The sequence below is a fragment of the Anomaloglossus baeobatrachus genome, chromosome 1, assembly GCF_048569485.1.
Source record: "Anomaloglossus baeobatrachus isolate aAnoBae1 chromosome 1, aAnoBae1.hap1, whole genome shotgun sequence".
Classification (NCBI taxonomy): Eukaryota; Metazoa; Chordata; class Amphibia; order Anura; family Aromobatidae; genus Anomaloglossus; species Anomaloglossus baeobatrachus.
In genome coordinates, this window is record NC_134353.1 from 502,545,034 (window position 1) to 502,558,376 (window position 13,343).

The 13,343-nt window shown below is 48.0% G+C and overlaps 1 protein-coding gene across 1 annotated transcript in view; it reads left to right on the top strand.

The window, feature by feature from the left end:
- The first annotated feature begins 1,152 nt into the window (after nt 1-1,152).
- LOC142295566 (glyoxylate reductase/hydroxypyruvate reductase-like) overlaps nt 1,153-13,343 on the top strand; it is a 62,457-nt gene continuing 50,266 nt past the window's right edge. Inside the window, exon 1 of the mRNA XM_075338678.1 lies at nt 1,153-1,346. Within this exon, the coding sequence (XP_075194793.1) occupies nt 1,180-1,346 (167 nt within the window). The 5' untranslated portion in view covers nt 1,153-1,179. The remainder of the gene's footprint in view (nt 1,347-13,343) is intronic.

The following is a 13,343-nucleotide window of genomic DNA, read 5'->3' on the forward strand; positions in this document are numbered from 1 at the left end:
TCATGCGCGGCCACTTGCGCGGCCACTTACACAGCCATCAGCTACTGGCATATTCACTGCTCCACATGTCAGGGATTATGGGCATGGGGAGAAGTGAATATCCATAATAGTGGCACACGTTACCACCCAGCCACAGCAGGAACATGGCTGCTTGGCAGTCATGCGTGATGCTATTAGAGAGCATGCATATTCACTGCTCATGCCTATAATCCCGCCCACCTCTCAGCACCAGCTTCAGTGCAAAGAGGTGGGCGGGATTATGGTTGTGGAGAGTAGTGAATATTAATCTCCTTAACTGCTGGCTGGCAGATTGCAGTGCAGGGACCTGACAGGTCTCAGTGCTGTAATGCATTTCAGCTGGATTCACTTCCCCGGACGTCTATCCAGCTGAAAGGATGCTGGGACGTTGGGCCCCCTGTACCCCCGGGCTCGATTGCGATCCCTGCAACTGCGATCATTACGCCCCTGCCCATAGATAAAAAATGGCGTATGTGTACTGCTGTTCCATTGGATAAAAGTGTCCGATTCTGCTGGTCAGCCCAGATGCCAGTGGTCAGACCTACACCAGTCAATAAGTTATCAACGATCCTGTGGATAGGTGATATGTTTTCATCAGACAAACTTTATAGTACAATTTTGAGGGGTACTTTATTGCGTGATATCCCAAAACACATAAGCAGTGTTGAAAGGGAGGTAATTTGAGGATGTGAGACAATATTGCTTGTAAAGTTCTCTTACACTGTATGCAATAGCTTTTTCACATGACTTGCTTGGCTACCAGGTTAAACATCAAACGATTCAAGCAGCCCTAATTGATAGCCCATTTACAGGACACTGCAGGGTAATTTTATAACATTGTAGGATATATTGTATTTGAAATGCTTAATGTATAACATACTGTTTCTTTACAAATGCTATATGTCAAACTATATGATATTTGTTTTATTAAATGAAAAAAGTAAAAAAATAGGACTATAACGGACTTGTGTAGAAGAAATTAATCATCTACCAGTATAGAACAGAGGTCAGGAGTGTATTTGGCACATGTGAAATATTCATTGGCTACAAAATTTGCTTTCCTCCCACTTTTACTGTTTACTCAAGTCCCCAAACCTGGTCATCTGGCACAAGTGGGATCCAAAGTCCTCCAGAAATTGTGTTAATATCATCCTCCTTGTTATGTGGATTTCCAGTCCTTTGAAAGTTCTGCTCAGGACATCAGCTGCAGATCTCCACACCTGCTGCAGGTCTCAAGCAATGAAGGCTTCCGGAAAACACTTACCAAAGGTGTATGTAACCAGAAGGATTCCACCAGATGGTATGAAGATTCTTCGTCAATCAGGATGGTAAGCAAAATATCATATATCTCATGTTCATGAAAGTGCTGAGAACTTCTATTATACAGACTTAATTTGAAATGGGAAGTTCTCTAAACACAAGTTGGTGATCCTGAACTTTATATCAATCCTATGACCTGGCTCACTCTCAACTGACACTTTCTTTTTGTGTCAGTTGGTTAACGCACACTTTATGACTGTGCACTTGTAGAAGATAAACCGAAAAAAATTGCCAGTACACCTGTTGGTATAAGTGCAATGTGTTGGTGTGGCCATTACCAGACAAAACCTAGTATGAAATCCATCAACAAATACCTTGCAGTAAGTACAATAAATAATACCCTGTTTTTCCAAAAATAAGCCCTCCCCCAAAAATAAGCCCTAGGAGGAATTTTCAGCCTTTTTGGCGTAAGGCTTAAATATAAATGATACCCCGAAAATAAGCCCAGATTAAGCCCACATCAGGTCGTATACTCACATCAGATCACACACCCACACACATCAGATCGCACCCACACACATCAGATCGCACACCCACATACATCAGATCGGACACCCACACACATCAGATCACACACCCACATACATCAGATCGGACACCCACACACATCAGATCACACACCCACACACATCAGATCGCACCCACACACATCAGATCGCACACCCACATACATCAGATCGGACACCCACACACATCAGATCGCACACACATCAGATCGCACACATATACACATCAGATCACATACAATCACATCAGATTACACACACAATTACACATCAAATCGCACATACACACCATATCCGGCGATACCAATTGCTTCTGGCCTGCAGGTGAACCTGGGACGCAGAGCGGTGGAACACATAAAGGACTTACAGTGAAACGTATCAATGTGTTCCACCATCGAGTCCTCCATGCTTTCCACCGCAGGTCCACTGCACTGTGTCTCCCATCTTCCCCTGCTGGCCGGAAGCAATCGGTATGGGGTGAGTGAGTGAGTGTGTGTGTGTGCAATCTGGTGTATGTGTATGAGTGTGTGTGTGTGCGATCTGATGTGAGGGTGTCGGCCAGAAGCAGGGGAGGACAGCGTGGAGCATACCTGCTGGGAGCACCCGCCAAAGATCGCAGGAGGACATGGGAGCCAAGGAGACATCTGGGGTCTGGTAAGTATGAGTCTCCTGGGAAGGAGAGGTCTGCTTTTTTGAGGGGGTAAATTTACCCCAACCGAATTTCCCCAAGAAAAAGACATACCCGAAATTAAGCCTAGTGCGTTTTTCTCTGCAAAATAAAGTATAAGACAATGTCATATTTTTGGTAAAACAGTACACGTAAATAACATAGGGCACTGAATTGACACTAATCACAAGAGTCTAAAAGCCACCAAATCAGGATTATTTCTAACTGTAGTAGCTCACCTCGCTATATTCCAGCAGGTCTTTAGTTCCCTGTACTTTGTTTTGCCATAGTTTTTTGTACTTTGCACATATGTTGTAGTACCCCCCACCCCTTTTTAAGTTGTGTTTTTTATCTATTTGGCTTTACAAAGGCAGATGTGACAGTCAGGTCTAGGTCCTGCTCTACCCCACCTCGATTTTGAGACCCGCTGGAACACAGTGAGGGTGTACTTTGTCTCATTGCAATGTCTTTAATGCTCTTTTGATCAAAATAGTGTCAGCTAAGTACCAAATAGTGTCAGCTATGTACCCTATGTTATTTACATGTACTATTATAATTTACTTATTTACTCACTGCAGGGTATTTGCTCATTGTTTTTTATTAACTTTTGACTGGCAGAAGATAGCAGTAGTTGATGTATCATTTTCACAGCAATGTCTAATGACAATAATAACAGCCACAACCACAGAAATATCTGCTTTTTGTAACTTTTACACTTGAAGACAAGGCAAAATCGAAATAAACTACATTACGTGTAATGTAAACCTAAAGCCTGATTGAAAAATGTATTTCCAGAAGTAAATAAAAACATATACAGTTGAAACCAGAAGTTTACATACACTCTCTATAAAGACACATATGCATATTTTTCTCACTATCTGACATAAGTTCAGAATAAACCGTTTTAGGTCAATTAGGAACCAGAATTATTTATATTTGCCAAATGCCAGAATAATGAGAGAGAAAAAGTTTTAAGGCATTTCTATTACTTTCTGTACAGTCAAAAGTTTACATACTCAAAGAGTACTATGCCTTTAAACAATATGGGACAGCCCATATGATGATGTCATTTCTTTGGAGGCTTCTGATAGGTTTATTGGTAACATTCGAGTTAATTACAGACACACCTCTGAATGTATTTTAATGCACACCTTAAACACACTGCTTCGTTGTGTAGCGGCATAGGAAAATCAAAAGAAATCAGCCAAGATCTCAGGAAGAAAATTGTGAACTTGCACAAGTCTGGTTCATTTTTGGGTGCAATTTCCAGATACTTGAAGGTGCCTTATTCATCGGTACAAACATTTATACACAAGTACAAATAAGATGGGAATGTCCAGCCATCATACCATTCAAGAAGACGACTGGTTCTGTGTACGAAAGATGAACGTGCTTTGGTCAGACATGTGCATATCAACCCTAGAACAAAAGCAAAAGACCTTGTGAAGATGCTGGCTGAACCTGGTAAAATTGTGTCATTATCCACAGTGAAACGAGTACTGTCTCAATATGGGCTGAAAGGCCATGACTATGGAATGTCTGACTGACGGCCTTACCTCCTTTAACCTCTTAACCTAAAATAAGACACGACAACAATAGCAAAGTGAATAACAATAATTACGCCTAAAAAACAATTTTAATATGATCAAAGAATAAAAAGGTCAGAACAGGACCTAGTTTAAAATGGACAAGAACAAGAAACAATTATAGAACAGAGCCAGAGACTAATTCACATGATCCCCAATCGGATCAGCTGGCTACTCCTAGGACACCATATATTATAAATGTGATGTGTCAATTGTCAATTATCGCAACAAAAGCTGCTGTATAAATGAAAATAGGAAAAGGAACGGTCTTACCCCATCTGCCGTATACCTATTTCCCTGGTTTAGTGTGGACACCTAATGCTGGATGGTTATGATTACCAAAAGCAGGATAGCCTGGTCCTCGGACCTCTGACTCAGGATCCCCAAAGGTTAATAAACATACGTCCAGCGGTGTAAAAAGCTTCTCCCACGGGAGAAGCTTTTTACACCGCTGGACGTATGTTTATTAACCTTTGGGGATCCTGAGTCAGAGGTCCGAGGACCAGGCTATCCTGCTTTTGGTAATCATAACCATCCAGCATTAGGTGTCCACACTAAACCAGGGAAATAGGTATACGGCAGATGGGGTAAGACCGTTCCTTTTCCTATTTTCATTTATACAGCAGCTTTTGTTGCGATAATTGACAATTGACACATCACATTTATAATATATGGTGTCCTAGGAGTAGCCAGCTGATCCGATTGGGGATCATGTGAATTAGTCTCTGGCTCTGTTCTATAATTGTTTCTTGTTCTTGTCCATTTTAAACTAGGTCCTGTTCTGACCTTTTTATTCTTTGATCATATTAAAATTGTTTTTTAGGCGTAATTATTGTTATTCACTTTGCTATTGTTGTTTATACTCCAGTGGATTATTTCCCAGTAGCTATATACCTTAAAATAAGACACGGACTACGAGACATTGGATGTAAAGGCCACAGCAGCCCCGTTTATTATCACCAAATAATAACGCTTTAAGCATAACATAGTAAATAATTCAATAAAACATAACCACCAGCAAAGGAGGGGGGGTAATTGAAGAGTACCATTGTACATGATTGCAACATCAGCTCCACCATGTGCCCTCAGCCGCAACACACCGACTCGAGGACACCCAGCCGAGTGTTGCCCAACCACTGCCCTGCTGGGACCGAGCCCAGCAGGGACCCACATTAACATGCCCCGCTGTGACCCAGCACAGCAGGGTCCCACGTTAACATGTCCCGTTGTGACCCAGCACAACAGGGACCCACCTTAACCAACACACAATTGCACCACCAGGGGTAACCCGCTCCTGCACTGGGTTCCCCCCCGCTCTTTGTGCAATCCACCGACTTCAAATACCCCCCTCCTTTCCGCCAACTGCTGCGACGAGTGCACTCCTCTTCTCTTCCACCGTGATCCGGACATCTCGAAAATAGGGCGGGTGGGTGGGCGATTCCAGACGTCTTCCAGGTGCCGAATGACCAACCCCCAACAGTCTGCCCTATATATACTAACCCACACTGACCTACCCCTAACCAATCAAATGTCCCTATAACTCCTGTAGCCCCACCTCCGGGTTTCCCGCCCAAAATAGCTCACCTTAACCCTTTGCTACACCCTCTGGCCTAGCATCCCTCTTAGTCATGTTGCCCTTCCTTGAGCCCCTTTGGGGCAGCAGTCCGGGCTGTCTTGACTATGGAATGTCTGACTGACGGCCTTACCTCCTTTAACCTCTTAACCTAAAATAAGACACGGACTACGTGACATTGGATGTAAAGGCCACAGCAGCCCCGTTTATTATCACCAAATAATAACGCTTTAAGCATAACATAGTAAATAATTCAATAAAACATAACCACCAGCAAAGGAGGGGGAGTAATTGAAGAGTACCATTGTACATGATTGCAACATCAGCTCCACCATGTGCCCTCAGCCGCAACACACCGACTCGAGGACACCCAGCCGAGTGTTGCCCAACCACTGCCCTGCTGGGACCGAGCCCAGCAGGGACCCACATTAACATGCCCCGCTGTGACCCAGCACAGCAGGGTCCCACGTTAACATGTCCCGTTGTGACCCAGCACAACAGGGACCCACCTTAACCAACACACAATTGCACCACCAGGGGTAACCCGCTCCTGCACTGGGTTCCCCCCCGCTCTTTGTGCAATCCACCGACTTCAAATACCCCCCTCCTTTCCGCCACAACGAGCACGTATGACACCTTGTACGTGCGAGTCCCGCCACCAAAGACCATCCAGGGCCAACTCCACGGTTCCCTTTAACCAATACCTGACTGTCTCCACCACCCAGATGAAAACCACCCCATTAAACTTCCAAAATTAACTGGAGACTCCAAAGCTCCCCTGCCCTAGGACCATCTTCCCTCACATGGCCGGCTGCACATAAAACCCGGTACCCAGCCGGCCCCAGCATCTACCCAAAACAGCCTGCGCGACCAGTCCCCAACGAAAAGCATGAGACGCCGGCCCTATCCCGAAAGGATTGGACGCGAACTCTGCTTCGTTGAGACCGCCCCACTGCAGGCATCTTTGAAAATATAGACAAACTGACAATTGAACCAAGCCAACCTACCTTGATGTAACCAACTGGTAACCCACGTGGGTTCACTTAATCTCTGACCCCCTTGCGGAAACACACTTTGTCAACCAACCAAGATGTCCCTAACTAGGCTGTGACACCCTACAAGTGACCACATGGGCACTAACACTGCGACGGACAGACACAGGCCCAAGGCGGTCACGCCTGGTGTCACAAAACAGGCCCCTTGACAGTATGATGCCCAAGTCCCTTCCGCCCGGATGCCGCACAAAACAACCGTGGTCGCTCCTTCTGCTGGGACAGAACAGTCCTTAGATATCCGACTACATGGCCATCCCAAGCGCCAACCGTTAAAACATCCTAAATGTCCCAGGGCCAACACTGAAGCCCATCCAACCAAACTGACCCCTATACATTACCGCTGATCAAACATCTGTACCCCCAAAAGAAGGTCCAAAACTTCTAACAGGCCTGGGCGCCGCACCGCTCGAGTACTGCCCAAACATGAACCAGTCAGGCCTGTGGTGCAAACTGCTGCATGGAATACCCTCGGTTAATATGATGCCTGAAAACAGACCCGAACACCAAACGAACAACAGACCTCTCTCCACAAACTGAATAGGTCATTAACCTGTACCCTAAAATTACCGCTGTAAAGCCCACCTGTGGAACACTCATAAGATCGCCAGAAAGCGAAAAGACTTTTCATGCGGTCCAAAGGATCCTTGCTTACACTAATTGAAGCCTGTACGTGTCCCCCCAGCCAATTGAAAATTATAACGACAGCCGTAATTCGCCAACGCTGTCTCTTTACCGCAAAGAAAACCAGAACCCCCGACAATTCTGAACTAAGGAGCTGAATCAAGCTTCTCACCCCCAACTCATTCAGCACCAAAAGCCCTCGCTGGCAGCCGTCCGTCATACCTGTCACTTTACAACCATCAGTCCCACCTGTGTAAAGAAAACCTGTGCCTGGCAAATGGCCTGTTGCACACGACTGCCATCCAATCCTCAAAACGATACTAATTGCAAAACCCCTCAGTGCCTGAACCTGGCCTACAAAACCCAATATACACAAGGTCTGATAAGCTGACGTTGGCAACCAGCCACACCATGACATACTGGCGTCCCAGACAGTCCCCCCCAAGACAAAACCCATGTTGTGTCTCGAGTATAATGTGTCCCCATGGCACGAAAAGCCCACATTAACATCACGGCCGTCGGTCCCAGGCCTTAAAAGCTCAGGCACCCGCAGCATCCAGTGGTACGAATAACCCATGCAGCATTGGATAACAGGCCTGACCCAAATTATCCTCTGCCGATGTACAAATTCCGTCACCTCTCCCTAACGTCAGTTGTTACACAACAAGGAAACAATCCAAACACGCCTGATATTGAGATGAGCCATGATCCCAGCCACAACAATATGCTGTAATATCTTAAACCGACCTGGAAAACCCAAACGATATCCCACCATGACCGTTGGAACCCCGGTCCTCGTAAAATGATAACCTTCCACCCCCGTAGCTAAACCTTACAAATTCCCGAACCCGCAATATGCCTTCCACTTTGCTCACTCATATACCAATAAAGACCAATGTGAAACACTGACAGTGCATATGCCCGTCGGCGAGAAATCCCTGCCCGGAAAGAAGCCTGCCAGCAGCACCCGCTAACCCCCAAGGACTGCACACCATGCCCGAAACTATCATGCTGCTGAAAACACGAAACAATGGGCCGCGCCGCAACGTATACCGCCGACCGGGACTGAAACCTTCCATGCAGGCGGGCTTTACTCTAATGCCCGCCCACGGTTGCCAAAACGGTCACACCCCACCTGGTGTAGCAAAACCCCATGCGATATTGCACCATAGCTTGGGCGGCCCAGGATGAAGCCCCCCGCTGGTTCCAAAGCCAGCCAGACATAAAACCATAGGGGGTTCGGCCAGGCCGCACTCTGTTATGAAACCCGGAACAGCCAAACAACCTCTTAAGACAGCTGAAAATTACCCGACTCCGAGCCAGCCGGAATCCACCCCATGCTGTATCCGTCTGCAAAACTGTACCAGGGAAAGCTCAAACCACACCAAAACTGAAAACAGTGGACTACTATTATCTTATCGAGAGGATAACTCAACCAGCGCATACTGCCGTGCCACTGTTCCTCCCGTCAAGAACTGGGCAGGCCCCTGACCCCGGAAATGTACCAATGAACGGTATTAAGATAAGACACGCTATGACCCCTCGCAACCCAGCTGGTCTCTACTGCGAGGCAACCCAACAGTCACTAGACGGGGACTCCTCATAAACCCCGACCGGCCAGGCTCACTCCTCTGCAGCCTGCAACAACGGGCCCCCACTGCTTCAATAAACAAAAACACTTGTGCGCCACCCGTGGTAGCCCCAAACAGAGAAATACTACCCATACATACCTCCATCGCTGCCCCGGGGAGTATATACACATGTATGCCCATACATATACCATTTTTTTTTTTTTTTTTTTTTTTAAGATATCTGAACTTTATCTGAAATCATTGCAACTGGACCTTACCAAAGCACCGAAGTAACTGCAGGGTCCACCACTGCCATAAAATTAGACTAATGCAACAATCCCAACAACCGCGGCTAACCCACATGACATTAAACCGTCGGCGTATACACCCCCGACCCCAGAAAATGCAATAACCTCCATAATCGCAACAACTACTCCTATTCAACATCCAGGAAACCACCCTGAGCTCAAGGCCCTTGTCCTGGTCGACCCGCCAGCATTGGATCACCAAACAATCCTGCAAGGCTTACAACCGTTCCCCATATCAAGACAGGCCACAATGCCTGTACCAAAGCGCGACTGACTACCCGACAACCATAACACTATAGTTAACCCCAGCACCCCAGCGCTACTTGCCAAAAGGCAGAATGCCAATCAGCACCTGAGCTCGCTACAGGGCTGACAACTTGTAATCAACTGTAACCTCCCAGAACCAAGACCTTTAAAACCAAACTACCCCACTACTATCAAACACACAAACACAAACCCAAGTATGCTGCATCACCAACCCCCCCCCCCACCTAATCAATAAACAGAGTACGAGGTGCAAGTGAACCATAATCTTACCAGGCTGACTCCAAGGTGTCCCCGGAACAGCCGTCAATGATCCTCCGCGCCGAGCAGCCCCAGGCCCCGGGACCTCACCAGCTTCACCGGCAAGGTCGACCGGCTGCCCAGGCTGGAAGCCAACTTCAAGATGTTGCTGACCCAGAGCAGCATTTAAGCAGCTCCGGCCGCTCCTCCGTCATGCATCTCTCAGTCGTCTGCAACGATTGCCGCTGTCCAGGATCCTACACCGGCCCTGCACTACTGCGCAGGCCGCAGCCGCTGCCCGGGAGCACGCACCGGCCCTGCGTGGACGCGCAGGCCGCATATATGGGGCCGCCGTCCGGTCACATGACAGCCCCGCAGGTCCACCTCCTCCGGACGCCGGGGCCAAGTGATTGCGACGCCGGACCACCTAACCGCGCCGCGGGTCACATGGCCGCGCCAGCCACATCACCATGCCGACCCCGCGCCGCAACCGAGAAAGGCGATGACGTCACTCACCGCCTCGTCGCTGTCCTCTCCCTGGCATCCTTGCTGCTGCCCGAGATCGCGCACCGGCCCTGCGTGGACACGCAGGCCGCACTGCCGAGTTCGCCGTCCGATCACATGACCACACCGCCGGGCCACGCGACCACCTCATCCGGACGCCAGGGCCAGGTGATTGCGACGCCGGACCACATGACCGCGCCGCCGGTCACGTGGCCGCGCCGGCCACATCACCCTGCCGACCCTGCGCCGCACCAGAGAAGGCGATGACGTCCCTCCCGCCTCGTCGCTGTACTCTCCCCGGTGTCGCCTCCCCCGACGTCCTCGCTGCTGCCCAGGATCGCGCACTGGCCCTGCGCAGACACGCAGGCCGCACTTCCGGACCACTTCATCCGGACGCCGGGGCCAAGTGATTGCGACGCCGGACCACATGACCGCGCCGCGGGTCACGTGGCCGCGCCGCCCTCGTCACCATGCCGACCCCGCGCCGCAACAGAAAAGGGGGTGAAGTCACTCACTGAGTCGCCGCCTCCCTCAGACATCCTCGGTGCCGCTGCCGCCCAGAGCACTACTGCTGCTGCCGCCGGAGGGGTCCTGCTGGGCTCTGGATCCGGTAATCTCAGCCAATCCATCGCGCAGGCCGCGCTTCCGGGTTCAGCGCCCGGTCACATGACCGCACCGCCGAGCCATGTGACCGTGACGTCAGGACGCCGGGGGCACGTGACGGCGACGCCGGACCACGTGACCGCGCCCCGGGTCACGTGGCCGCGTCACCCTGGTGACCCCGCGCCGCGGGAAAGGTATTGAGGCCGGTGACGTCACTCACCACCTCGCCGCCGGGATCCTCGCAGCGTCGCTCCACCGCCGTCCACCGACCGATGCCTCTGCCCTGGATCCAACCGCCGCCATCATATGGGTCCCGCCAGGCCTCCGGTCCAGAGCGCCATCCGGAGTCGAGGTCCCGTAGAAGCCTGGACCTCCTCCAGCACACGACCGCCCTCCACTGCGTCCCTGGAACCAGCGCCGCTCCGCCATAGCCGACTTCACCTGGACCGGGGACGATTCCAGACGTCTTCCAGGTGCCGAATGACCAACCCCCAACAGTCTGCCCTATATATACTAACCCACACTGACCTACCCCATACCAATCAAATGTCCCTATAACTCCTGTAGCCCCACCTCCGGGTTTCCCGCCCAAAATAGCTCACCTTAACCCTTTGCTACACCCTCTGGCCTAGCATCCCTCTTAGTCATGTTGCCCTTCCTTGAGCCCCTTTGGGGCAGCAGTCCGGGCTGTCTTTCTGCCAGGAAGAAGATATTACTCAAAATAACCCATAAAAAGCCAGATTAAATGTTTGCAAATGCACACAGTAACAAAGGCCTTAATTTTTAGAGACATGTCCTGTGGCCTGACAAAACTAAAATTGAACTGTTTGGCCATAATAATCATCGTTACGTTTGGAGGAAAAAGGGAGAAGCTTTGAAGCCTAAGAACACCATCCCAACTGTGAAACATGAGGGTGGCAGCATCATGTTGTGGGGTTGTTTTGCTGCAGGAGCAACTGGTGCACTTCACAAAATAGATGGCATCATGAGGAAAGAAGATTAGGTGGCAATACTGAAGCAACATCTCAAGACATCAGACAGGAATGTAAAGCTTTGGCAGAAATGGGTCTTCCAAATGGACAATGACCCAAAGCATACTGCCAAACTGGTTACAAAGTGGCTTAAGGATAACAAAGTCAATGTTTTGGAGTGGCCATCAAAAAACCCTCATCTCAATTCTATTAAAATTTATGGGCAAAGCTGAAGGGTAGGTGCGAGCAAGGTGACCTACAAAAATGGCTCAGTTGCAATCTGTCAGGAGGAATGGGCCCAAATTCCTACCAACTATTGTGAGAAGCTTGTGGGAGGATATCCAAAACGTTTGACCCAAGTTATACAGTTTAAGGGCAATGGTACCAAATACTAATGAAATGTATGTAAACTTTTGACTTTGCGGAAAGTAATGAAAATGCCTTCACAAATTCTCTCTCTCTTTCATTATTCTGGCATTTGGCAAATATGAATAATTTTGGTTCCTAATTGATCTAAAACTGGAAAGGTTTATTCTGATTTCATGTCAGAAAGTGAGAAAAACATGCAGATGTGTCATTTTAGAGACTACTATTTATAACTATTTTATGTACTATAATTTAATTAAACATCAGACAAATGTAGCTACTGTATACACATATGTTATTAAGATACTCAACTACGCAATAAAAATACAATTAAAAGTTAATAAAAACAAGGAAATATTTAAAGCAAGAGGACGCCGATGAGAGACACAAAATAATGAAAATAAGATTACAATACCAAGGGTAGCCAGCAGATGGCAGAATACTACCAATGAGTAATAATATCATGTACACATAGGCACATTATATACAGTGCTCACAAAAAATAAGGGATATTTGGCTTTTGGGTAAAATTTCAGGACGATCCTAAAATGCCCTCTAACCATTTCAGGTGAACTTAATGTGACTTTCCCTAAACTTTTGAATGCACATGTCCAACTGTTCAATGTTTCAGAATGTTTTCAACTTCTTGTTTTCTAACATGGATCTTAGTAGCAAGATTCACAACAGGTGTTTGATCCATGAATCGCCCAATAAATTTTGGGGTTCAATTAGAATTGGTATTTAAACAGTTCTCTTCATTATGCTGTTCACATTTTGACATCATGAGACCAAGACGACACCTGAAAATTGATCAACAGTACCGCACCATTGCGAGGCTTCAAGCAGGATGTTCTCAGACGTAAGTGGCTCCAACTGTAGGCTTAGAGTGTCACAGAGTGCCATCAGCAGGTTGAAACAGAGATACAGAGAGACTGGAAAAATTACAGAAAGGCATAGAAGTGGACCTCCTTTGGCCACATCCCACACTGATGACTGCTTCATTGTCACACGACTCCAGGCAATAAGAATAAAAAGAAGTGCCATTCAAGTGCCATTCAGACCATTCAAAGCCATTAATATCAGCATGGTCTGCGTGCTTGACAACCTGCAATGGTTCCTGGCCACACCACCAGGCTCAAACGGCATTGTTTTGTTAGACAAGGGACCAGT